We start from the raw sequence: 26,399 nt of genomic DNA, 5'->3' as shown, positions 1-26,399 counted from the left end.
TAATGATGATGTAACAGTTAATGCAAAATACTTTTTAAACGTCAGCCATTAAGCCCGAAAAGCATTGGGAAACAAAACGTATGTTCACTGGTAGAACCCCGCCATAAAAAAAAGTAGGTGAAATATCTCTGCGAGCACCATAGCAGCTGTCAAGTTGAGTTGTGGATGGCATTGATCTTCATTTAATCGGATCACTTATTAATTGGATCACATTTCATGAAGTCTGCTGAGATGATTACAGACAAAAAAAATCGTCATAAAGAGGTAAAACAGACCAGCAGCATGCCATCATCAAATTATACAACAGTCTGTTAGTTTACACTCGATGGAATTATCCATTGCGAATGATCCTGGGAAATGTTTTTTTGTTTTTAAAAAAAAAAGTTTTCTCACCTGATTACAAAAAATAAAATTCCACAATATTCATGAAGTTAAGAAAGTCCCTTCTGTTTGATAGTCCTTCAATTATGGTTCCAAAGGAATTATGCCATCGTTTGAATGGAATTTAGGAACACAGGGATGCTCTGAAATAATGCGGGAACACGATTGTGAGGATTTTAATGAAAGCTGAAACTTCCTGAATGGTTTTCTCTGGGACTGACAATAATTCCATCTGGAGGGTTGAACAAGGTGAAATTCACCTGTCAGAGAGATTCAGACAAAGGGCTTGAGATTGCCTTGAAAATCTCCTGCCTCTGAATTTGCAGCTATTCAGCACCTTCAGAAAGTATTTACACCCCTTGACTTTTTCACATTTTGTTGTGCAACAGCCTGAATTTAAGATAGATTAAATTGAGATTTTTTTGTCACCGATCTACACAGAATACCCCGTAATGACAAAGTGAAAACATGTCTTCAGAAATTTTTACAAATTAATTTAAAATGAAAAGCAAAAATATCTTCCGTCAATAAGTATTCAACCCCTGGGTCAACACTTTGTAGAAGCACCTTTGGCAGCGATTACAGCTACGAGTCTTCTTGGGTATGTCTGTATCAGCTTTGCACAACTGGATTTGGGGATTTTCTCCCATTCTTCCTTGCAGATTTGCTCAAGCTCTGTCAAGTTGGATGGGGAGTGTTGGTGAACAACAATCCTCGAGTCTTTCCACAGATTCTCAATGGGATTCAAGTCTGGGCTTTGGCTGGGCCACTCAAGGACTTTCACATTCTTGTTCTGAAGTCATTCCAGTGTTGCTTTAGCTGTATGCTTGGAGTCATTGTCCTGTTGGAACAGAAATCTTCACCACAGTCTGAGGTCTTTTGCACTCTGAAGCAGGTACTCCTCAAGGATTTACCTGTATTTGGCTCCATTCATTCTTCCCTCGAGCCTCACAAGCCTCCCAGTCCCTACTGCTGAAAAGCATCCCCATAGCATGATGCTGCCACCACCCATGCTTCACGGTCGGGATGGTGTTAGATGGGTGATGGGGCTGTGCTCGGTTTCCACCAGATGTAGTGCTTTGCATTCAGGCCAAAGAGTTCGAGTTTCGTTTCATCAGACCACAGAATCTTTTGCCTCATGCTCTCAGATTCTTTCACGTGCTTTTTCATAAACTCCAAGTGTGCTGTCATGCACCATTTTTCAGGAGTGGCTCCCATCTGGCCACTCTCACATAAAGCCTCGATTTGTGAAATGCTGCAGATATTTTTGTCCTTCCGACAGGTTCTCAATCTCACACAAGGAACTCTAATTCTGCCAGAGTGGTTATTGGGTTCTTGGTCACCTCCCCGACCAAGGTCTTTCATGCCCAATTTATCAGTTTGATTGGACGGCCAGCTCGAGGAAGAGTGAGAGTAGTTCCATATTCTTTTTATTTCCACATGATGGCACTCACTGTGCTCTTGGGCGCTTTCAACACTCAAGAAAATGTTTTAAACACTTCCCAGATCTCTGCCTACTCACAATTCTATCTTGGAGTTCTACGGAAAGTTTCTTGGACTTCATGGTGGTTTCTGCTCTGACATTCACTGTCAACTGTAGGTCAGGTCAGGTATGGGAGCATGTGCCAGAACAGCACGTCGCTGCGTCCACTTTCCGCCGGTACTCCAGGGGCCTCCGTCTGGCCATCCCCCAGGCAGATGCCAGGCCCATCCCCATCTCCTTGAGATGATGGTCAACCTGTTGCAACCATGAGGCACGTGGTCGACCCACTGGCCTCCTCCACTCATGAGACTCCCTCGCTGAGAGAATCTGGTGAGCAGGATCAGAGTCAGGAAAACGAGCCACATGTCCATACAGCCGCAACTGACGCTCACGGACTATGCAGGTAACAAATCTCATCCGAGTCTCTCTCAGCAACCGCTCGTTGGACACAAAATCCGACCAGCGATAGCCAAGGATTCTCCGAAGAGACCTGGTACCAAAGGAATTAAGTCTCCGTCTCAGATCCTTGGTCAGAGTCCAAGTCTCGCACCCATAAAGCAAGACTGGAAGTACCAAGGACCTGAAGACTCGGACTTTCGTCCTCCCGCACAGGTACCGGCAGCGCCACACCCCATGATCCAGTGAATCCATGACTCCCCAGGCCCGACCCAGACGTCTATTGACCTCTGACTCGCAGCCAGCAGAGACATGAATATCACTGCCAAGGTAAGTGAATCTCTCCACGACCTCAACATCCTCACCACAAACAGACACAGACAGGACAGCAGCATCCAAGATGTCACCGAAAGCCTGGATCTTAGTTTTGACCCAAGAAATCCGTAATCCCAACGGCTCCGACTCCTCATTCAGCACCTCGAGGGCCCCCAAGAGGATGTCTAAAGTCTCCGCAAAGATGACTGCATCATCTGCAAAGTCAAGGTCCGAGATCTTGACATTCCCAAATGACGCACCGCAACTTGATCTCTCCGACATCCTCCCTAGAATCCAGTCCATACAAGTGCTGAAAAGTGTGGGGGCAAGTACACATCCCTGACGAACTCCAGTAACAACTGGAAATAAGTCAGAGATTGTACCACCACACTTCACAGCACTCTCAGTACCAGAGTAGAGTTCAGACATCAGATCGATCAGTTTTGGTGGCACCCCACGAAGACCAAGAATCCTCCAGAGGACATCCCGATTCACTGAATCGAACGCTTTACAGAGATCAACATAGGCTGCAAGCAGCCCCTGCCGAAACTCTCGTCTGCGTTCGGTGAGGACATGAAGTGCAAGGATACGGTCAATCGTTGACCTCTTTGGTGTAAAGCCTGACTGCTCTGGACGCTGGTGCTCAAGCAGATGGTGGCGAACCCTATCGAGAATTATCCGAGCAAAGACCTTGCCCGGCACTGAGAGCAGCGTCACCCCTCGGTAGTTGTTGCAGTCTTGGCGATCACCCTTCCCTTTCCAGAGAGGGACAACAAGGCCCCTCTTCCAGTCAGTTGGGATGATGCCTGTGTTCCAGGCAGAGCACAAAACTGCATGCAACGACACGAGTGCAGCATTTCCACCAGCCTTGAGAAGTTCGGCATGGATGCCACAGATCCCTGGAGCTTTGCCCCGTTTCAACTGGTTCAGCGCAGCCCGTGTTTCCACAAGCGAAGGTGGACCACAGTTGATTCGAGGGTCAGCAACAGGGATTGTGACACCCTTGACGTCCAACTCGACAGTTGGGGGATCAGCCTGGTACAACCGCTCAAAGTAACCGGCCCAGCGGGCCTTCACTTCAGACTCCTCTGGCAAGAGCCTACCACTCTCTGCTCGAACTGTAGTGCTCCGAGGGATGGGCTTGGATGAACGTAATGCGCGAATTCCCCTGTAAGCGGGACGAGAATCACCTGTCCACAGGTGATGCTCTACCCCCTCACAGATTCCTCGCACATAGGCCTCCTTGTCCACCCTCAGTGCACGTACAGTTTTACGCCTCAGCTCCCTGAACAGCTCAGCTCTGCCATTCAGCCTGGCCCTGCGACTCTGGTCAATGGTATCCAGTGTCCCTTGAGAGACAGAATTCTTCTTTGCCCTGCGGTGAGCTCCAAGGCATCCACCGGCAACATCAAGGACGGTGGTCTTGAAGGCGCTCCACAACTCTTCAGGACCCCCCAAAGCACTCAGACCCCCCAAGTGTCCACTCAGCCTGTTCGCAAACTCCTCAGCTACTCTCTCATCCCTGAGCTTGGCAACATCCAGCCTCGGCTGGGATGGTACCATTCTCCAGGATTTAAGGTGCAGCTTTGGAGTTGCTGCAATAAGCCTGTGGTCAGTATTGAGGAACTGAGCACTCCGGTAGACCCTGCAGTTCTGGATCATCCTCCAACGACCGCCAATGAGGACATGGTCAATCTCCTTTGCCACACCGCCCGCGTTGGAATACCAAGTCCAGCGATGAGCTTGTGGGCGCTGAAACCATGAACCAGCCACCCTAAGTCCATGACTTCTTGCAAAGTCAAGGAACTTAGTGCTATTCTGGTTCATAGTTCCTGACCCATGGGGACCATCACACACCTCATAACCATCCCTATCAGTTCCAGTCGATGCATTGAAATCCCCCAAGATGAGAAGTGTATCTCGTCTGGGGCACTGATCAACCACAGACTCGAGTGTGGCGTAGAATGTGTCCTTCACGGTGAGATCACTCGCCTCAGTCGGAGCATAAACAGAGACCAGGGAAATGACACCTAAGGAGTGACAAATCCTTAATCTCATAATACGCTCGTTGACCGGTGTTACCTCAATTATCATTGGGGTCAGCTTATTGGACACAGCTACAGCAACTCCTTGGGTATGGTAACCATCAGAGCGACCAGACCAATAGTAGGTGTAACCACCCACCATTATCTCGCCGCAATCCGGTCTCCAAACCTCAGAGAGAGCTGCAAACCCGATGTCCAAACGCTTGAGCTCAGATGATAACAGACAGGTGATCATCCTCTCTTAGGGATAGGACATTCCAGGCACCCACCCGAAGGGACCGCCTCAGGTTAACCCAAGGAGACCGCCGTCTGGTGGACGACACCTCAGCACCACTCCGACACACTCTCCCGCAATCTGACCCAGGGATGTTACCCCGTGGTTTCCCTCCTATCAAAGATTGGGGGTTCCGAAGGCTTTGCCCCAATCCCGTCATCCGGTGAGCTGCCCTGCGAAGGGAAGCTGCACAGGAGGTACTCCCACGGAGTGGGTTTTCAGATTTTTTTGCGTTTTTGCGTTTTGCGGAATGAAGGGTTTTACGGTGGCTGGAGTGCAAATCCTGCCACCAACCTCCTAATAAGAAGTGACCCAACTGCAGGAGGACGTCCGCAGACACAGTTGGGCACTAGATATGGATGGCCGTTGGCTCACAAGGAGCTCCTCCGCCCTTTGACAGGTTTTGTTTTTAATCCTGCTGGGTGTCCATATCCAAACACCCTCCTCACCAGAAAACCTGGTGGGGGAGACGGTTTAGTCGCCGACAACCCGACCATGGAACAGGTTAGTACAGGTTTACATGGTACCTGTAGCAGGTCACAGATCGAACCTGACCTGACAGGGTCATGGACCTGACAACTGTAGGACCTTCTATAGAAAGGTGTGTTTCTTTCTAAATCAAGTCTCATCAATTTAATTGGCCACAGGTGGACTCCCATCAAGTTGTGGAGACATCTCAAGGATGATCAAAGGAAATTTGATGCTCCTGAGCTCAATTTGGAGTGTCATACCAAAGGGGTTGAATACTTATTGATGCAAGATATTTTTGCTTTTCATTTAAAATTAATTTGTAAAAATTTCGAAAAACATGTTTTCACTTTGTCATGATGGGGTAGTTTGTGTGAATCGGTGACAAAAAATTTAAATTCAATCCATTTTTAATTCAGGCTGCAACAAGAAAATGTGAAAAGTCAAGGGGTGTGAATACTTTCGAAGGGCATTTTATATATATATATATATATATATATATATATATATATATATATATATATATATATATATATATATATATATATATATATATATATATATATATATATATATATATATTGTTGTGGTGTTTGAGGAAATTCGCAAACCACCATTCAGGTCCCGTAGGTGAGGTATCTCTGTAAGTACATGTGTAGTTAGCCCCAAACCCGTTGTTTAGAGGGAATAAATGTGATTCATATGGGCTGCGACCCTTTAAGATAGCCGTTTTTCTGTTCTATCTTTATTTTGAACCAACCACGTCTCAACTGCCATCACACAACAACCACCAACCGCAACGCCGCTTCACAACAACAACAACGCCAACAGCCACGACCTTTACCGTCACGGCTCGCTCCCGTAATCATCGCATCACCACCATTCCAAGCGTCACCGTGGCCAGGGACCGCCACTTTAGACCCTCCACCACCTTCGCCTCTCCTTCTGCGGCCATTCCCGCACCACGTGTGGGCACTGAACGTCAGGCTGTCCTGGACTCGTACAGGGCGCGCGCCGAGCAGCGGGTGCAAAAAGCGGCCTTTCCGAGAAGGCGGATCAGGAATGATACACGCCCACTTCTGATCCGTCCTATCAGCAAGCGCGGGGCGATTTGGCCCTGCCTCCAGGCGCGTCGGAGTGGAATCGATATATGCAAATTCGAGGATCAGGGGAGGTTCACGCCCACTTTTCCTCCGTCCAATGGGCGAGCGTGGCTCCGCCCCCGAGCTCATCCTGATCCGGAAATTTGCATATGGGTTCTCCTGCCGTACTACAAAGCGCCGAGCGCGGGGCGAATTCAGTCAGTTTTGGACTCGGGCGAGTTGGAGATGTGTGGCGGCGGCGGAGTGTGGCAGCAGCAGTCAAGACGGGTCTGGAGGAGAGTCAGTCTGTCGGGGTTCGGAGTGTGTCGGGGAGCTGCAGAGAGGGGAAGGCGGGAGCGCGGTCGAGGTCGCAGTGGAGTCGCTCGTTGCGGGACCCAAGCAAGCCAGCTATCCTCTTTCCCCAGAGCATCAACAATTCCCCCCTTTCCCCCCCCCCCGCGCTGAGATAGTGCAGAAAGGGGGCCCCGTTCCCACCCCATTCCAAGCAGTGCCAACGAAACCCGCGGAGGAGCGCGGAGTCGGGGCACCGCTGCCACATTTGCGGCTCATCACAAGACGGGTAGGCTCCACCCAGTCTCGCGCCCACAGGCCCCGTCTGTCCCCTTGTTGTTGAGGGTGGCCCTTTTTCTTTTGCTTTTGAGTATATGTGTTGTCGGCGCCGTCTGTAAAGTAAAACTGTGTAAGTGTTGCCGTGTGCTCGCGTCGTCGGTAGTAGATCTGCATTGTTGTGTTTCTTTTGTTGCAATTGCTTTTGGTGCATAATTGTTGTAATTGTATATGTGTGATTTCCGTTTGCCGCGGAATAAATGTGCCTCATGTTGAACTGTTTTTCCCGTTTCGCTTCGTCTTTTCTTTAATTGAATCCCCATCTTGCTTCACGTAAAGGGTTGTTAGTGGGCTAAATACGCCCGATAATGAATCGGAACCGTCGAGGTTGACGATAACACCGCTCGGTTATCCCGATAGTACGGAATGGGTCGCTTAAAGTGGCCAGTGTCTGGAGTCGACCTGCGGCGAGGTGCGATCGCCCGGTCTACCCTCCGTGTGGGTACTTAGGTAGGTCGAATTTGGCGAACAACCCTATCCCACGCGGGGGGCCGATTGGCACGATCATGGTGAGGCCGAAAGGCCCACCCGTGACTAGTTCCCGGCGTTAGTCCGAGATGGTCACGATGGAATTGTCCGTCCGGTGGGCGCTGTGCCGCAATTCGAGTTACGTGGCCGCTCGCACGCCGGCGGGCGCGAATTCGCAACACTGATGTCAGGAGTGGGATACAAACCCATCCCCCTCCTCGCGGCACTGGTGTCGGAGAGCGGGAAAACGGGCTCTCCTGTCTCCAGCTAAATTCACGGGAATCGATCCAGGGGTGAGAGGACCGACCCCCGATTCCCTCCAAATTACGAGCGATTTAAATTAACCCCTTACGAGAAGTAAGATGGAGTCTCAAGGCGAGCGGGAGCCGGGGGTATGAGGTATGTGTCATCATGTAGGATCCATGGCCCAGGTCGGTTCTTTTTATAATTATAACCCCACCACTAACTGTGGTCAGTGGGAGCGGCTTGAGCACGAACTTTGCCGGCAAACGGAGTCGCACAATGGCAGCACGATCGCACCTCAGCGCAGCACGGAGCGGGCTGATATTAATGGCACAGCACGAGGCGTGAGCTCCCAGTCACCGGTTCAAGGCACGTGGTCACGGCATGTGCCATGGCAGGCATGGCAGGATGACTATGCGAGTATTGGCAGGCTTCAGGCACAATTGGGGGATGTCTTGGAAAAGGTGAAGCGTTATGAAGAATATATCGAGGAGGTGCAAAGTGGAGTGGACGAGTCACAACGGCACGCAGACGAGCTTCAGAAAAATTACGTGTACGGGGGGACACAGCGATTGGACGATTTACTGGAACGAATTCGGTGGCAAAAACATGACTTGGCCAACAGAGTCGACGAACTATGTGGGAAAAATAATTTGGTAGTGTTTTATACCCGTCAGTTGGAATATGCGAAGAGCAAACTGAACAAAAGAATAGAGGAACAGCAGATTGGTATCTCCCAGGAAGGGAAACAATGGGAGGAAGAATGGAAAACCGAGCTCGAAAAGAAACAAAAGGAGCACGAGTTGGAAGTAAAACAATTAATGGAAAAATTATTGGAGGAAGCAAGGCGGTTCAAAGAACTGGAGGGGAGAGTGAGGGAAATACAGTTGGAAGAGAAAAATGTGAACACGATGGGGAGTTGGAACAATTGAAGGAAGAGATAAGAACAGGCAATCAGGAAAGAGAAAGCCTAGAATGGAAGATAAAAAGAGGAGAGAGACAGCTGGAGGAAAGGACGGAGGAATTGCTGGAAAAGTCAGAACAGTTCAAAGAACTGCAGGGAGAATTGAGGGAGGGAGGAAGGAGAAAGGAAAACAAAGCTCAAAAAGGAAAAACGCAAACAAGATGGGGAATTGGAACTACTGAAGCGAGAGGTAAGGGCAAGCCAGTTTAAAAGAGAAATCCTGGAAGGGAAGATAAGAATGGGAAAGGAATGGCAGAAAAAACTAAATGAATACAGTAAAAAAAAGGGATGAATTGAGGAGGGAAGCGGTGGAAAGAAGAGATGAAATGAGTGAAGAAGCACGCAAATTGAGAAAGGAATTGGAAAAGAAAGCTTCTGAGTTACAGAAACACCAAAACAAAGAGACGGAATTACAAAACGAGTTGAGGATGGTGAGAGAAGAAAGAACGACAGCAGAGAATGAAACGTTAAGGAACCACACTGAGCAGATTGAACAATCAGAAGCCAAAGCAAAGTCGGAGTGTGCAGAGATGAGAAAGGAATTGGAAAAGAAAGTTTCTGAGTTACAGAAACACCAAAACAAAGAGAGGGAATTACAAAACGAGTTGAGGATGGTGAGAGAAGAAACAACGACAACAGAGAATGAAACGTTAAGGAACCACACTGTACAGATCGAACAGCTGGAAGCGAAGACCAGATTAAAGAATGAGATGCAAGAAAGAGTAATGATGGAAGAACGAATCAGACAGGAGAAGGAAGTCAGCCAACTGAAAGAAATAACGAGATTGCAGAATGAGGAATAAGGAAGACAGTGGAATAGGAAATACAAAGAACAAGGAATGAGACAGGAGAAAGAAATCCGTCAATTAAAGGAAACGATGAGATTGCAGAACGAGGAACAAGAGAGACAGTGGAATAAAAAACTGAAAGAGTATGAATTTGAAACTGAACGACAAAAGGAAAAAAATAGGTTGGAATACGAGGAGAAGTTGAAGGAGCAAGGAATGAAGCAGGAAGGAGAAATCAGGAGATTGAAGGACACAACGAGATTGGAGAGGGAAGAACGAGAGGAACAATGGAATAGAAAACAAAAAGAACATGAATCTGAGGTTGACCAATTGAAAGAAAAGCTGAGGCTGGAGTACGAGGAGATAGACAAAGAACAGCGAATGAAACACAAAATGGAGATGAACCAAATGAAGAAAACCATGAAACTGGATAAGGAAAGACAGGAGAGGAAACAAGGAAGAGTAATGAGACAGCAGCGAATGAAACACAAAATGGAGATGAACCAAATGAAGCAAACCATGAAACTGGAGAAGGAAGGACAGGAGAGGAAACAAGGAAGAGTAATGAGACAGCAGCGAATGAAACACAAAATGGAGACGAACCAAATGAAGCAAACCATGAAACTGGATAAGGAAAGACAGGAGAAGAAACAAGGAAGAGTAATGACAGCAGCAAATTAAACACAAAAAGGAGATTAACCAAATGAAGAAAACCATGAAACTGGATAAGGAAAGACAGGAGAGGAAACAAGGAAGAGTAATGAGACAGCAGCGAATGAAACACAAAATGGAGATGAACCAAATGAAGCAAACCATGAAACTGGAGAAGGAAGGACAGGAGAGGAAACAAGGAAGAGTAATGAGACAGCAGAAAATTAAACACAAAAAGGAGATTAACCAAATGAAGGAAGGACAGGAGAGGAAACGAGGAAGAGTAATGAGACAGCAGCGAATGAAACACAAAATGGAGACGAACCAAATGAAGCAAACCATGAAACTGGAGAAGGAAGGACAGGAGAGGAAACTAGGAAGAGTAATGAGACAGCAGAAAATTAAACACAAAAAGGAGATTAACCAAATGAAGGAAGGACAGGAGAGGAAACGAGGAAGAGTAATGAGACAGCAGCAAATGAAACACAAAAAGGAGATTAACCAAATGAAGCAAACCATGAAACTGGAGAAGGAAGGACAGGAGAGGAAACAAGGAAGAGTAATGAGAGAACAGCGAATGAAACACAGGAAGGAAATGAGCCAATTGAAAGAAACAATGAGATTGGAAAACAAAGAGCAGGAGGAACAGTGGGAGAGAAAACAACAACTATATGAGTGTGAAATTGAACAACTAAAACGGAGAGCGAGATTGGAGTCAACGGAGATTGAGGACCTCCGGAGGGAGAACGAACAGCTAATGGGGCTCAGAGAGAAAGAACGACTCAGATGGGAAGGAAAAAGGAACCAGGAAGAGACAGAAATAAGGAACATGGAGAGAAAATGTATAGAGACACGGGAGACAGAAAAAATAGAGGAGAGACTGCATGATAATGACAAGGTCAGAGACGTACACACACACACACGGATGTAGTGGAGGACCATGAGGGGGAGCTGGCGGACTGGGTGGAGACCCAGTGCGAGCAGCTGGATGGCCTCCTTGAGGAACGAGGGGAGGGAGTATGCCCCCTTGAGGTGAGTCACGACCAGGTGGGTTCGGTCGTGCTTTGCGAGTTTGAGGGGAGGAGTGCTGTTGACGGGTGCACGGAGAGCTTGGGGGGTATAGAGGCCCCGGATACCCTTGCGGGGACATGAATCCCCAGTGTGGTCGTCCCGGTGTGTGTGGTGCAAGGTGTGAGTGCGTCCCCGTGTGTGGAAGCGACCCCGTGTGTGAGTGGTGTGGTGGTGAGTGTGCCGGAGTGCGTGCTCCCCAGCACGCCGTGTGTGGATGAGGCACCGCGGGCGAGTGCCCCCGCGGGTGTGAGTGGTATGGTTTGTATGAGGGAAATGGCACCAGTGAGTGGAAGGCCACGAGTGAGTGGAGCCACGTGTGCGAGGGAGGTGGCATGCGTGAGTGAACGGCCGAGTGCAAGGGAGACCATGTGTGTGTGAGAGAGCGGTATGTGAGGGAGATGTCGGTCGGCATGCGTGAGCACGCAGCCGCGTCTCCCGGTGTGAATGTAATGGAATGGTGTATGAGCGTCGTGACACGCAGGTGTGCGTGGGTTGAATGGCGACGACGACGGCGACAGAGGGACAAAAGCCGAGTAGCGGCTGTAGCTATTGTGGGGTTCACTGGATATGGGTTCTCCTGTTCCCCTGTAAGCGGGACGAGAATCACCTGTCCACAGGTGATGCTCTACCCCCTCACAGATTCCTCGCACATAGGCCTCCTTGTCCACCCTCAGTGCACGACAATATCATTGTCGGTACCACTTTTCATTCCATAGTCAAGGTATTACAGTGCCGGGTTCACCCAGCAGCGAGCGCGAGGTCCGTGCTGTGCAACGCACGAGGCCCCCACGTGCTCGCTTGCGGGAGTGAAGCCCAGTCCGGAAACGAGCGCGGTGAATGTTGCCGATCCCGCGACGGACAAAGTTTAGGCAAGATTTCGGATTTGGACCGGACGGGTTCTCCACGCGGGCGTGTGTGTGAAGCTCCAACGGGCAGAGCACATGTGTTCGCGTGGGGAACCCCTCGAGACGTGGGGCTTGTGTTTTTTTATGCGCACGGTGACGTCATGGCTGCACGTGGGGTTGGAATCCGGCAGGAGGGGTATCCCTGCCGGATGGTACCATCCAAGGAGGGACGAGGTACACGTGCAGCTGCATGACGTCACGGGCAGGTGCAAAGTGCGCGAGCTGTGAGTTGCCGCGCTGGTGCTGCGCATGTGGAAAAAAAAAAGCAAGCCTCACTTTCGGGTGCACAGGATTCCCGGGCAAGGGGTGGAAGACCCCCTTACCTGGGCACAGGATGACACTAGTTAGGGGGAAGGGTTAGCTTAGCTAGACCGGCTCCATGGGGCAGGGGTAAGTCCTCATGGGGCCCGTGGAATGGATTAGGTAGAGGGATTTAGTGAGTTTTAGGTTGGGAAAATGGAGTATGGGATTATTTTGGAGACAGTGACAGACTTTGGATGTGTAGAGGGGGACGTAGATTAGTTACGTAGTGTTAAATGGAACGTGCTACTAGTATAAGGGACGACGTGGGAGCACGAGTTAGTTGGGAATGTAGTTAGAAGGATGGCAGAGTTCAGTGCTGTGTGAGTTGAGAAGTTGAGTGGAAGCATGTGCTTGATGAGTGAGTGAGGCCAGCGGGTCTGTGTGAATGGAGCGAATGTGGAATGCATGGTGCGATGAGTGATTGGGGGGAGGAGTGACTCCCGCCCAAGGGACCCCAGGGTCAGTGTAAAGTGAGTTAGTGGGTTAGTTAAATTAACAAAAATGGAGGTCGTTTTGTTGTTGGTGGGAAAGTAGGTTCGAAACCCATTTGGAGGGGTGCAGGAGCCCTGTTGACGGGCTGGGAGCGTGGCTGCAAAAGGTGAGTATCGCTGAGTGGGTACCCCGGGCACCAGGCTAGTCGGCCGTAGTAGGCCAAGGGCCCATGGGGGGCCGGGATAGCGTATTGGGCACGGGTGCGCCCGCTTGGTGCAGGGGCCCGGGGCGCCATTAGCCGCGTGGGCAGTGTTGTGGGCACGGGTGACCCTCGGAAAGGGGCCCAGGAAGCCAGCCTGCCACATGTGCGTTTCAGGAGAGGTGCCATGGGGGGCACTCCCCGGTGTTTAGGGAGTTGGTAGGCTCGGAGGCAGTGTAGTGCCCGGGGGTGCCATCGTAGGGGAATCGGCAGAGGATAGTGCCTGCCAAGGGAGCCACGCGTCCCAGCCACGAGACCGTGTGAGGGCACGGAAAGAAAATTGGGGGGCGAGGCCCGAAATTTGAGAGGACACCAACACAGGCGACGGGAATCTGGGTTGTTAGAACCAATAGTTTAAGCGAGAGGCGCTTGTTGAAAGCCCCGGGGTAGTTTAACAGTTAAATGGTTGGGGTAGATAGGAAGTGTACCCCTCCGCACCATCCATCCCCTCGCTCTCGTTGTGGGCCGCTGGACCCACTTTGGGTGAAGATCGCTGAAGTCTGGGGAGGCCATCTTGAGGCTTAGATTGGGCCTCGGCACAAGATGCTAGCTCTCCCTTATTCCCCTCCGGGAAGGGAACGTAGGGGTGGGGAATAGGCTAGGTGACAGGATAGGTAAGCCGAACAAGGACGATAAAGGGGGTTAGGGGACGATTTATAGTGGGGAAGTAAAAATAAAAACAACAAAAAAAAATAATAAGTTGGGGCTAAATTGGGGTTTGACAAATTAAGGGAGTGGGTCGGGACAGTGACAGGCAAAGGCGATAGGTGGGAGGGAGACAGTAGGCAGGTCCGAGCCCGCCTTCTGAGTGGCCAGCACCACCGCACTCCCTCCAACAACCTCCACTGCAAGGCAAAGGCCGGCCCACTTCATCGGCAGCTGTTGTTTTGCTGCAAGGCCTGTGCCGGCTGGATCGTCTGCAGCTGCTGTGCTGCAAGGCTTGTACCGGCCGGATCATCTGCAGCTGTTTTCTGCAAGGCCTGTGCTGCCCAGTTCATCTGCCGGCTGTGGTTGCCTGCTCACCTTTGCCATGCCATGCCCAAGGCCCATGTTCACCAGCCCCCGTTCAATTTTGCTTTGCCCCCCCCCCCTGTTCATTGCCATGTGTGCCAGGATCAGAAAGCAACAGTTTGCAAGCTGCAAGACCTGCCCTGTTGGCAGCTACAACACGGGCCTGCAGTGGCGGCCCGTGCACAGTGTTTGCGTCCATCCATTCATCCATCCATTCATCCATCCGTTGTGCTCATTGCGTGTGCCACTTGAGCTGGCACGGAGACTGCGTTTGTGCAGCCCATGCACCGTTGTGGTTCACTGGGTTCAGTTCAAAAGGGAAGGCCTTGGACTGCGTGTGAGCAGCCGGCCACGTTCCCTGTCACCTGCATTGTTTGAGCCAGAGACTGCATGCGAGCAGCCTGGCTCCCTGCGAACTGCTTTCTTTTTGCAGAGTCCATTGATCCTGGGCCATGGTTTAGTGTAAAATTTATAAGTTAAGGTTAAGATGTACTGTACATATGAGTGCGCCCCCGGCATGTCTGCCTTAGCGCGGCAGTTTTATTTAAGTCGTCCGTGTGAGTGGGTTTGTTTAGTTAGTTACTCAGCCCTCAGGTTATTTAGTTTGGGGACACGAATACCATGAATGTCGCACTCAGGGATCCGTAGGTAAAACAAACTAGGGGAGAACTACACATGATGGCACACGAGAATTTGACGACTCGGGACGAGTCTGTAAAAAGGGGAGGGGGTAGTGTTGTGGTTGAGGAAATTCGCAAACCACCATTCAGGTCCCGTAGGTGAGATATCTCTGTAAGTACATGTGTAGTTAGCCCCAAACCCGTTGTTTAGAGGGAATAAATGTGATTCATTCGGGCTGCGACCCCTTAAGATAGCCGTTTTTCTGTTCTATCTTTATTTTGAACCAACCACGTCTCAACCGCCATCACACAACAACCACCAACCGCAACGCCGCTTCACAACAACAACGCCAACAGCCACGACCTTTACCGTCACGGCTCGCTCCCGTAAACATCGCATCACCGCCATTCCAAGCGTCACCGTGGCCAGGGACCGCCACTTTAGACCCTCCACCACCTTCGCCTCTCCTTCTGCGGCCATTCCCGCACCACTTGTGGGCACCGAGCGTCAGGCTGTCCTGGACTCATACAGGGCGCGCGCCGAGCAGCGGGTGCAAAAAGCGGCCTTTCCGAGGAGAAGGCGGATCAGGAATGATACACGCCCACTTCTGATCCGTCCTATCAGCAAGCGCGGGGCGATTTGGCCCCGCCTCCAGGCGCGTCGGAGTAGAATCGATATATGCAAATTCGAGGATCAGGGGAGGTTCACGCCCACTTTTCCTCCGTCCAATGGGCGAGCGTGGCTCCGCCCCCGAGCTCATCCTGATCCGGAAATTTGCATATGGGTTCTCCTGCCGTACTATAAAGCGCCGAGCGCGGGGCGAATTCAGTCAGTTTTGGACTCGGGCGAGTTGGAGAGGTGTGGCAGCAGCAGTCAAGACGGGTCTGGAGGAGAGTCAGTCTGTCGGGGTTCGGAGTCTGTCGGGGAGCAGCAGAGAGGGGAAGGCGGGAGCGCGGTCGAGGTCGCAGTGGAGTCGCTCGTCGCGGGACCCAAGCAAGCCAGCTATCCTCTTTCCCCAGAGCATCAACAATTCCCCCTTTCCCCCCCCCCCCCCCGCGCTGAGATCGTGCAGAAAGGGGCCCCGTTCCCACCCCATTCCAAGCAGTGCCAACGAAACCTGCGGAGGAGCGCGGAGTCGGGGCACCGCTGCCACATTTGCGGCTCATCACAAGACGGGTAGGCTCCACCCAGTCTCGCGCCCACAGGCCCCGTCTGTCCCCTTGTCGTTGAGGGTGGCCCTTTTTCTTTTGCTTTTGAGTATATGTGTTGGCGGCACCGTCTGTAAAGTAAAACTGTGTAAGTGTTGCCGTGTGCTCGCGTAGTCGGTAGTAGATCTGCATTGTTGTGTTTCTTTTGTTGCAATTGCTTTTGGTGCATAATTGTTGAAATTGTATATGTGTGATTTCCGTTTGCCACGGAATAAATGTGCCTCATGTTGAACTGTTTTTCCCGTTTCGCTTCGTTTTTTCTTTAATTGAATCCCCATCTTGCTTCACGTAAAGGGTTGGTAGTGGGCTAAATACGCCCGATAATTAATCGGAACCGTCGAGGTTGACGATAACACCGCTCGGTTATCCCGATAGTACAGAACGGGTCGCTTAAAGTGGCCCGTGTCCGGAGTCAACCTGCGGCGAGGTGCGATCGCCCGGTCTACCCTCCGTGTGGGTACTTAGGTAGGTCGAATTTGGCGAACAACCCTATCCCACGCGGGGGGCGGATTGGCACGATCGTGGTGAGGCCGAAAGACCCACCCGTGACTAGTTCCTGGCGTTAGTCCGAGAGGGTCACGACAGAATTGTCCGTCCGGTGGGCGACGTGCCGCGATTCGAGTTACGTGGCCGCTCGCACGCCGTCGGGCGCGAATTCGCAACAATATATATATATATATATATATATATATATATATATATATATATATATATATATATATATATATATATATATATATATATATATATATATATCTTCTTCTTTCGGCTGCTCCCGTTAGGGGTTGCCACAGCGGATCATCTGTATGATCCGCATAGTGATTTGGCACATGTTTTACGCCGGATGCCCTTCCTGACGCAACCCTGGTCGCCTCTTACGACACAGGGATATACATATATATATATATATATATATATATATATATATATATATATATATATATATATATATATATATATATATATGGAAAAATAACCAGCCCAGACCAGTAATTGAACCCAGGTCCTCTGGCAAACCATACTGGTGCTCTGCCATCTGAGCTGTCCGGGTGACCTTCAAGCTGAACAATGCAATTCTCCCACAAATATAAACACCACTCTCTTTCTGCCACTGCTTCTGGGAGTGCCCACCATAGGAACAGCAACTGCCTGTCCAAAAGATGGTCTTCCCCCCATGGAGGAACAAATCCATGTCTGCTATTATTACAGCACAGGGGGTGTCGTCATACAAGTGAATAAATGAACAGGCAAACATTCATAATATGCATATGTGGGAAACTTACACAACCAGACCAGGATTGAAACGTACCCACCATCTGGGGAACCCACCAAATGAGCACATAATTCTCCCACATACAGAAATGCCACTCTCTTTCCCCCACGGGCTTACCCTAACACCGTCCCCACGTCGGTGAATTTTTCAAATTGGAATTATTCCTTTATTTTCTCGCCAATTCTACCCACCTTCCTTTTACTCTGATCTTGTATGTTTCAGGATTTCTGGTTTCCAAGCACTTTCCAGCATCATTGCACACCGACACTTCCAATAAGAAAACATAGTTCAGTAGCCAAATTAGACTTTCCTAATAAATGGTGTGTTCTCGTAATGAGCACACCAATTTTGTTCTGCACTTCCTGCGATATCGAAATCTGCTTGGAATAACGAACTCAAAAAAATCACTCAAATTGAGAATTACTTGGATTTCACTGAAAAACGTGAGATCTCACTCTCCCAAAAAAGAACACAAACAATGAAACACATTTCATGTTTGAGAACAGCAGTTAAACAACTCCATCCATCCATTGGGACCATACTCTGTGCAGAGCGTTGGTGCTGCCGAAACAGTCTCCTTGGCTGTTGGGTACAATCCTGAACGGGTCACCACTCCGACACAGGATACGAGCAAGCTGGCACTCATTTTGCCGACCTCAGAAGGATGACAGGCAGTCAACCACACCTGGTATTAATTCAACAGCCGAGGGGAATTTGAACTCAGAATCTTAGGATCCCAAGCCACCATCCTAGCCATTAAGCCAACACCAGGCAAATTCATCAACTGCTGACTAATTAAGCAGTCATTAGAAACTTTTGATCATCTTATACATTTTTTTCACCTGGAAAAGATTAAAACAGAATGCAAAAGTCCTGTTCTGACATAATGCTCAATCCCTGATTATTATTCTTCAGCAGATATTCACAAGTAGTGCCTTACATGAGCACAATGGCTTTCGTAATCTCACGACTCTACAGGAACTCTTGTCAGTCTTATTTAAATTCCCCTGTATTATAGGAAATCAAACTCGCACCATTTCATCTTAATCTGTGGTGGTTTTCCTCTTCAGGTGAATTCCTTTCATCATTGTGATCAACTTCTTACTGTTTTCAAGATATCCCTGATTACAGTTTAATGAAATATGCTTATTCTCTTTTAATTAGAACTCCTGCTATTAATGGATCTCCACATGATGTACTTCACAAGTAGGGCATGGATGCAAATGGCACCACCAGCTTCACATTATTCAGAAACAATGTTAACAAGAAAGGAATCCATTTTCCTTTTATTTCTCTCAATCTCTCCCTCGACTGACATGCATGTCTGTTTTTCTTAGACTGGTTTTAGTGAAATGAGCAAAGTAGTTTCGCCTGGGAAACTGAACTAAGAAATAAAGTCTTGTTCCATAAATGTATCAAAAATGTTCGAGTCCAAATTATTCCATTGAAGTCAGACTTGAGTCCTCGTGATTGGGATTCAACCTGTGTGTGCCAAGGCTTAACAATATGTAAAATACAGGAAGAATGGAATTATTTATAAACATAACTCGAGTATAGTGGAAGGCATGGAAAGCAGCAAAAAGAAGGCGTGTGTGTGTGTGTGTGTGTGTGTGTGTGTGTGTGTGTGTGTGTGTGTGTGTGTGTGTGTGTGTGTGTGTGTGTGTGTGTGTGTGTGTGTGTGTGTGTGTGTGTGTGTGTGTCAGTCAGTCAGTCTGTCTCCTTCCTAACTCCAAAACCATGATACCGAGTCGCCCCAAACTTTGCATGCATATGAAGGGAACTCCAAGGAAGTGCATTAATCAAAACTTGGTGTTTGGGTAAATTTAAACACCCCTTCTGAAGACAATTTCGGTGGTGCTCATCACAAAAAACAAAAACAAAATAAGCCTCACCAAAATGGCAGTGCACCACCTTCCTCAGCCCTCTGTCAGCATGCTGGTGTCGTAATCCACCATTTTGTTTGGCTTGCTCAACAATGCCTTGACTTGGAAAAGGCTGCAATGGTTTCTTAACGATAAAGTGCTCAATTTTTTTCACTTTCCTCATCCATCCACTGGGACCATACTCTGTGCAGAGCGTTGGTGCTGCCTAAGCAGTCTCCTTGGCTATTGGGTACAATTCTGGACGGGTCGCCACTCCGACACAGGATACCAGCATGCTGGCACTCATTTTGCCGACCTCGGAAGGATGACAGGCAGAGTCAACCCCACCTGGTATTAATTCAACAGCCGAGTGGGATTTGAACTCAGGATCCTCGGATCCTAAGCCCACCACCCTAACCATTAAGCCAACACCAGGCATACTTTCCTCACTCATTATCAAATGCCTGTTCATCATCACTATGAATCGCTGTACATCGCTTTTGTAAGTGCTATGGTTTTTAATTTAGGAGCTTGGAGCAATTTCATGCATTATTTGATGTCATTTTCCACAATCTACTCTCAAGGACTAATTAAAGTATATTAACAAAATGTGATTTCGGCTTTGAGGATCGGATCTCGTGAACTAAATAACTGTCAAAATCTGCAACGAATTCTGAAAATGTTCAGAAATTTGTGATGTTTTTGTTTTTGCGGATGTGTCCCATTACCATACAGCTTGCTATTGCTTGCACGGCTAGCCATTCCTTCTCAACCGTTCTGTTGGAGTGCTTGCTTGAGTGCTTAAGACACTTGGTGAGCGCTCTACAAACTGCTTGGTTGTTCGTTTGCAAGCCATGGTGATACACAGAAAAAGTACCTGCACTGTCACTGCTAAACACAACCAAAGATACATTGATTAACGGACAAAGTTCACGCTCCACCCGGTTGTATTGGGCCCCACGGTGACGTGTGGTGCCTCGACTACTGAAAATGTGCAATTTGTTTATGCTTTCTTTCACCATTTTGTGTGATCTGCTCTCCCCCACCCCCCACCCCTTTCCTCACTCCCCCCCCACTTCCTCGCATGCTCCCCTTCCTCTCCCCCTCCTCATTCCCACCTTCCTTCTCTCCCCCCTCCTTACTCTCCCCTCCCTCTCTCTCTCTCTCTCTCCCATCTCCCTCTCCTCCCTCTCTCCACTTTTCATTACCCCCACCTATCCTCTCTCTCCCTCTCATCGCTCCCCCTCTCTGTCTTTCCCTCCCCCTCACTCTCTCCCACCCCTCTCCCCCTCCTCACTCCCACACCCATCCTCATTCCTCCCTTCCTCTCTCTCTCCCACCTCCCTCTCTCCCCCTCCACCTCTCTGTCCCACTCCCCTCTTTCTCTCACTTTCACCCCCTCCTCGCACCCTCTCCCAACCCAGAATATATAGCAACATGTGGTAAGGCATTTCTCTCCCCTCCCTTCACCGCTCCATATATATATATATATATATATATATATATATATATATATATATATATATATATATATATATATATATATATATATATATATATCTCTGTCTCTGTCTCTCTCTCCCTCCCCCCCCTCTTTTCTCTCTCTCCCATATTCCCCCTTCCCCTTTGCTTCCTCCCCACTCTCCCACTCCTATCTCTCTCCCCCTCTTTGTCTCCCACCTCCCTCTCAATATTCTGTCAGCTTAGCGACGGTGGTATTTGCTCGGAGAATAATAAGATTGGTACCATTGGACAGCTAATAATTTATTTACTCTGAACAAAAATGTGTGTCCGCTAAAGCATGAAAATGCTTGTTTTAGCCCTTTTGTGCTTGATGGCCAACATATAGTAAACCTGAATAAAATGGTTTCCCTTTAATTCTCATTACAGAACATGGACGGTTAATGTGCCTGATCACAGAGGAGACGTCCAAGTTTCATTTTCCAAGAAGAGAAGTTTCCTACACTGTATATAATTTGTAATGATGATGCAATACCACTGGTCACAAAAGGGTGAATTAAAAGCTCGTCTTTCTGGGATGGAGAAGGAAGAAGCAGGACCAGGAGCTTTAACGTCACTCCATTTTTACATCCTCATTGTGACTCACAGATAGACATGCAATATGTTTGTGAAGTACAACATGCTGTCTCGATTGAACTCATCAGCGAAGTAACGGGTCGGCACGGCTTGTGTATTAAAAGATATTTACAAAGATACGAAAAGGATACAAAGTTTTCTACTGCGTCGTCTGCAATATTTCTCTCTGTGTTCTCTCAATCCTCTGACCCTCCATACTTACTCCATGCTGCACATCTTCCTCCACAAACACCTTCCTGGTTAAAATTCCAAAATTCAGGTTGACTGCACATCTCAACTCTTTTGTTCCTCGCTTCTCCCATCTATAAAACCACCTTCCGGAAGCCGTTCTTTCCCCCTTTTCTCTGCAGGGCTTCAAGCAGGCAGTGCACCACCACCATGTCATAGCTCATTTTGACCCATGATATTTATTACCCCCATGAATCTCACCTAACCCAACCTACTTGTTTCCGCGTTTCCTCCCCTTCCCTCCCCCTCTTTTCCTTTCCTGTTCGTTCATCCTCTTGATGATTGTGCCGAATTGTTGCCCCGTTACCTCCACTGTCAATTTAACCTTGCAGTTCCATGAGCCTTGCTATTTTAGAGAGGGGGGGGGGAAGCATACATTAATGCTATTTTGCAAATAATAAAGATAATATTCTCAATTCATGAATCATCATTCATTCACACATTTGTATCATGCACCCTTTAATCCATGGTACGAGCAAGAGTTTGGCAAAACTCACTTCTTCTGGAATCACAAGAACTAACTTCCATTGGGTTTAGCCAAAAACATTAAATTAATGTAAAAAATAAAAATAAAAAAAACCGAAATAACTTAAGGCCAAGATAATGAATCAGAAACAATGATCAACACACCTGAAATATGTAATCTCCAGGTTCAACATCAGTAATGTCCACCCATTGGCAGTCAATGTCATGACGATACGTATCATGGCAGTTGGCAGTGATCCCCTGCTCTCCAAAGTTGGCACACTCATACACTTTCTGTCCACCTGCCAATAGAGCAGAAAGATATGACCAAATAAACATTTAATTATATCCTATAAAGGTGACACAGAGAGTTTAAAACGACTTTCTAATCTTGTTCCAGACACCTCCTGAAATATGGCACGCTGAAATATTATCAAATCAAAACTAAGAGCTGACTCACTAAAACTCTGCAAAAAGATGATATTTCCCCAGATATGGCTGTGTTTTTGTGGTATGAGCTCTATCGGAGTTGGATTCGAATCATGAATTAGGTTGGGCTTTTCCCAATTCCATCGTTCACTGTAAATGTGAGTTACTCTGGATAAAGCACTCTTGGGGTGCCGAATGAAATTCCAATGCAATTCAAACTTGAAGGAGCATGTAATAAAAATAAATGATCATTTTGAGACATCATGATGGGGAAGAAACCATTGCAATATTGCCCGATCTTTGCTAAGGAAAAAATGACCGTGGTAACCACTCCACAGGGTGTAACACATGAGACCTACACAGGTCAGGAACAGCTCATAAGAATAGACTAAAGAGGTGAGCAAAGTCAACTTCAAAGTCACCGCATGGATATAAGAGCAGGAAAACAATTTAACGGTTTTAAACGCTGTGTTTTTGTCTGGGAGATATGTCAAGATGTCACCGTATTTTTACGCAAATACACGTTTCAAAAAGTTCCAAAAATTCCAACTGCGGGCTGTAGTTTTATCTATTTATTTTTTGCAAATTTAATTGAACGACGAGTGAGGTACCCATGCTACGCACAGGTGAGAACCCAAAATCTCGACAAAAAAAATGTTTTGAGAAATTTTCTGAAAACTACCACCCAGTTTACAACATGCAGGGACCCCAAAAACTGCATAAAAAAATTGGTGAGGCTGGCCCCAAAACTGGTGGGGGGGGGGGGTAAAATCTGTACTGTGTAACACTGTACTGTGTAAAATCAATGTACATGATGATGATGATGATGATGATGATGAAGCTTCAATGATGATGATAAAGCTGATAACAATGACGATGGTGGTGGTGTTGCCTGGGGAGGGAAGACTGGCTCTTATGTGCCATGATGAAGGAAATGGGTTATTAAAAAAAACTATCAAAAAGTCTCAAGCTTCCCTGCTCACCAAGACTGGTGTTGGCTTAGTGGTGAGGGTAGTGGCTTGGGATCTCACGGTCCTGAGTTCAAGCCCCGTTGGCTGCTGAATTAACACCAGGGGGTTGACTCAGCCTGTCATCCTTCTAAGGTCGGCGAAATGAGTACCAGTGTACTGGTCCCGGTGTATGCCCTAGTTAGAATAGGTGTACCATATCCCTGTGTGTCGTAAGAGGCGACCAGGGTTGGCGCCAGGAAGGGCATCCGGCCATAAAACATTGCCTCAAGAAAAAGCCCAATCCCTGCACAGCAGGGAAAAATGGCTGTAAAAACGGTCATTTCTTCCCTGCTCACCCTTTCCCACTCACCCTTCCCCCGCTCCACCCTCCCTCCTCTAACATCATCATTATCCTGAGCTAAGTCTTGTTTTATATTTATGGCAGAGTACAGTACAAGTACGTAAAGTTCTTACTCTCACCCACCTCGCTGTTTTGTAATAAATTTAAAAAGTAAAACTCTGCAAAATGCGATCCCGGAGGCAATGGCACACAACACATAGCAGTTCCCGACATAGTTATTTAGTTGTTATTCATTTCAGATCGCCCTTCCCTCATGTGTAATGGGTTTCGGGGTCAACATGCGTTGTGTGGGATTAGGTAGTTTTTTTCCCCCCATTCTTTTCCCATCTTGATTTCCAGCACATGAATCTCTCTCACGCAAGCAGGCACTCCAATCACACAACAAACAGCTTGTTTGCATACGCACGCCAAACCCAGCTTGAATCGCGCGGCATAATCCAACCGACATATCCTTTCCATCTTCACCCACTCTACCCACCAATGCCACAACATTCACACAACCTAAAGACACCTTAATTATAACTCCACATCATTGAAACATTACCCAAGCTCGCTGTACATTCACCATTGCCATCTCAACCATAACGAACAACCACGATGCCTCAACCACAATGAACTAGCGCATCACAACTGACCGTCATGCCGCCACAACCATCACCGCAACCACAATTATTACAGATGCCCACTGCTGCCTTTGAAGTTGCGGGAGCCATGGGCACAATGTACCACTGACAGACACTTTTGGACCTGGACGTTCAGACGTCTAACTCGAAGCAGAGGTGTGCACTAAGCACCATTTAACCTCGTATGAATTGCCTTTGCACTCCACTTAATTATGATCCTAGCACATGTTCACGCTCGGAGAGAGCAACCAAAAACTCCAACGCCACGTCAATTATTGAGATTCGTCGTGTGGAGACGACTCGAGTCCAATGGCGGCATCTTCACAGCTGTGCCATGCGTGGGTGGAGCCGGCACTGGGATTATCGTTCGTACCCTGGTGGTGGCGCTGCAAAATGCCCCACGACCCCGTTTCTTCCACTTTTACACTCTTCCCTTGCCAAGTGATTATATAAGCACCGAGTTTCACACAGAAATGGCAGAGAGCGCAGAGCAGATCTCTTCTTTGGCTGGTCAGCAAATACGTGGCAAGAGTTTGGAACAGGGTGGGTGGATCGGAGTTGTGGAACGGAGCTTACGTGTCGGAGTGGTGAAACCGAGTTCGTGAACGGGAAAGCGAGCTGGGCGAGCGAGAGATCCGGGCACCACGCCGAACGCATTCATCAGGGCCAAGCCAACAAAACACTAACATTTACACACCTCTTACACGGAAGTAAGTTATCTCCTCACACGTCCTCTCTTTTGTTTTTGTCTCGTCTGCTGTGGACGGAATCGTAGCAATCGCCGAGGGCAAGTCCCGAACAACTGTTCTCACCTCACCAAAACCCTCACTCGCACCTCCTCAGGCTACACACCTTAGACACCTCCAGTATCCCTTCCTTCTTTATCACTCCTCAGCGATTGGGCCGCACGGGTTTGTCAACCCCGCTTGGTAACTAAAGAGGTTTGCAACCACCTCGTTCTTCCTCTTATCTTCTCTCTGAATATACTCTTCCTCGGAATGATTCTGATGGCACCTGTTTTGTTAGTGTGCAAGTAAGACCGTGTCTGCATTTTGTTTCGAGCGTACATCAAAAACCGTTCAATGGAGGAAATTTAAACTTTACCGCATGCTACATGACCATTTGATATCGCACATATTAGTTGGACGACCCAGGTCGCTCAGAACTTACATGGTGAATTAAACAAAGCTTCATGCCGCTGGAAGAGTTGGCTCGCACCAAGTCCTTCTAAAGGACTGCGTGGAGGGGGTAAATGTTATATGAATACCATCTAGTGTTTTAAATGATTCTTAACAATTGAGAGATTGTCCCAAAATCGATATATAGCAGATCAATTTTTTTCTTTTTTAAGTTGTGGATGCTTCGCTGGGATGACATAGCATTGTGTCATGAACGAGGGGATCCCCGCTCTGAAAGGCTTGGTGTTCATCAGAGCTTCAGCTTCAGTGAGGACCGGCTTGGCTCCTTCGAGTATCCTTTGGACGTTCTGTTCCCATCAGTCTTGTGACCTGTTGTGGGGCCGTGAATCACGAGGCAAGGTGGGAGTGTTCCCTGCTTTGAAGCTGATTTAGTAAGCACGAGTTCCCATTTGACGAGTGTTTGCTTAAACGGCCTGTTCACTGCAACCGCTGGAAATCTGGGCCACAAGCAGCTCCTTGGCTCGGGGTGTTGTGTATAATGTGTGTACAGTATAATAATGATGTCACCTGGTAGGGGACAGGGGTTCCATAGCTAGACTCTGGTAAGTGCAACATGGTCTGTGTGTTTTGAATACAGTAGGTTAGATTGCCATGTAACAGCGACCTGTCAGAGTAAATCGTCTTATAAAATGTAATGCTGAGGAGGCAGGTAGGGGTGGGGGAAGGGAAGACAGTATGAGATGAGAACAAGGGAAGGGAATTACTTTTCATTCTGTTTCATCAAAATGATTCTGCATGGAACAACAGTGAAGATGGAAAACAAAATAATGTTGGAAATCCATTTTCTACCAGTCATACTATAAACAAGGTCAAGAGACAAACTTCTGTCCAGACAAATCTAGAGACAAACTCCCCTCGAGACATTACTGCCAGGACTCATCCGAATATGTGCATAGACAGAGAGAGGAGGGGAGAGT

General features: G+C 48.1%; 1 protein-coding gene across 1 annotated transcript in view; it reads right to left on the bottom strand.

Moving 5' to 3' along the window:
* LOC147016125 (lysyl oxidase homolog 3A-like) overlaps nt 1–26,399 on the bottom strand; it is a 261,877-nt gene that overhangs the window by 24,434 nt on the left and 211,044 nt on the right. The window contains exon 11 of the mRNA XM_085848863.1: nt 22,086–22,222. Coding sequence (XP_085704989.1) covers nt 22,086–22,222 — 137 coding nt within the window. The remainder of the gene's footprint in view (nt 1–22,085; nt 22,223–26,399) is intronic.

Source organism: Eptatretus burgeri, chromosome 12, assembly GCF_056783735.1.
Source record: "Eptatretus burgeri isolate ZD-2024b chromosome 12, Ebu_testis_v1, whole genome shotgun sequence".
In the NCBI taxonomy this organism is placed as follows: Eukaryota; Metazoa; Chordata; class Myxini; order Myxiniformes; family Myxinidae; genus Eptatretus; species Eptatretus burgeri.
Note: the sequence above shows the minus strand (reverse complement) of the source record. Positions and strands in the feature narration are given on the sequence as shown.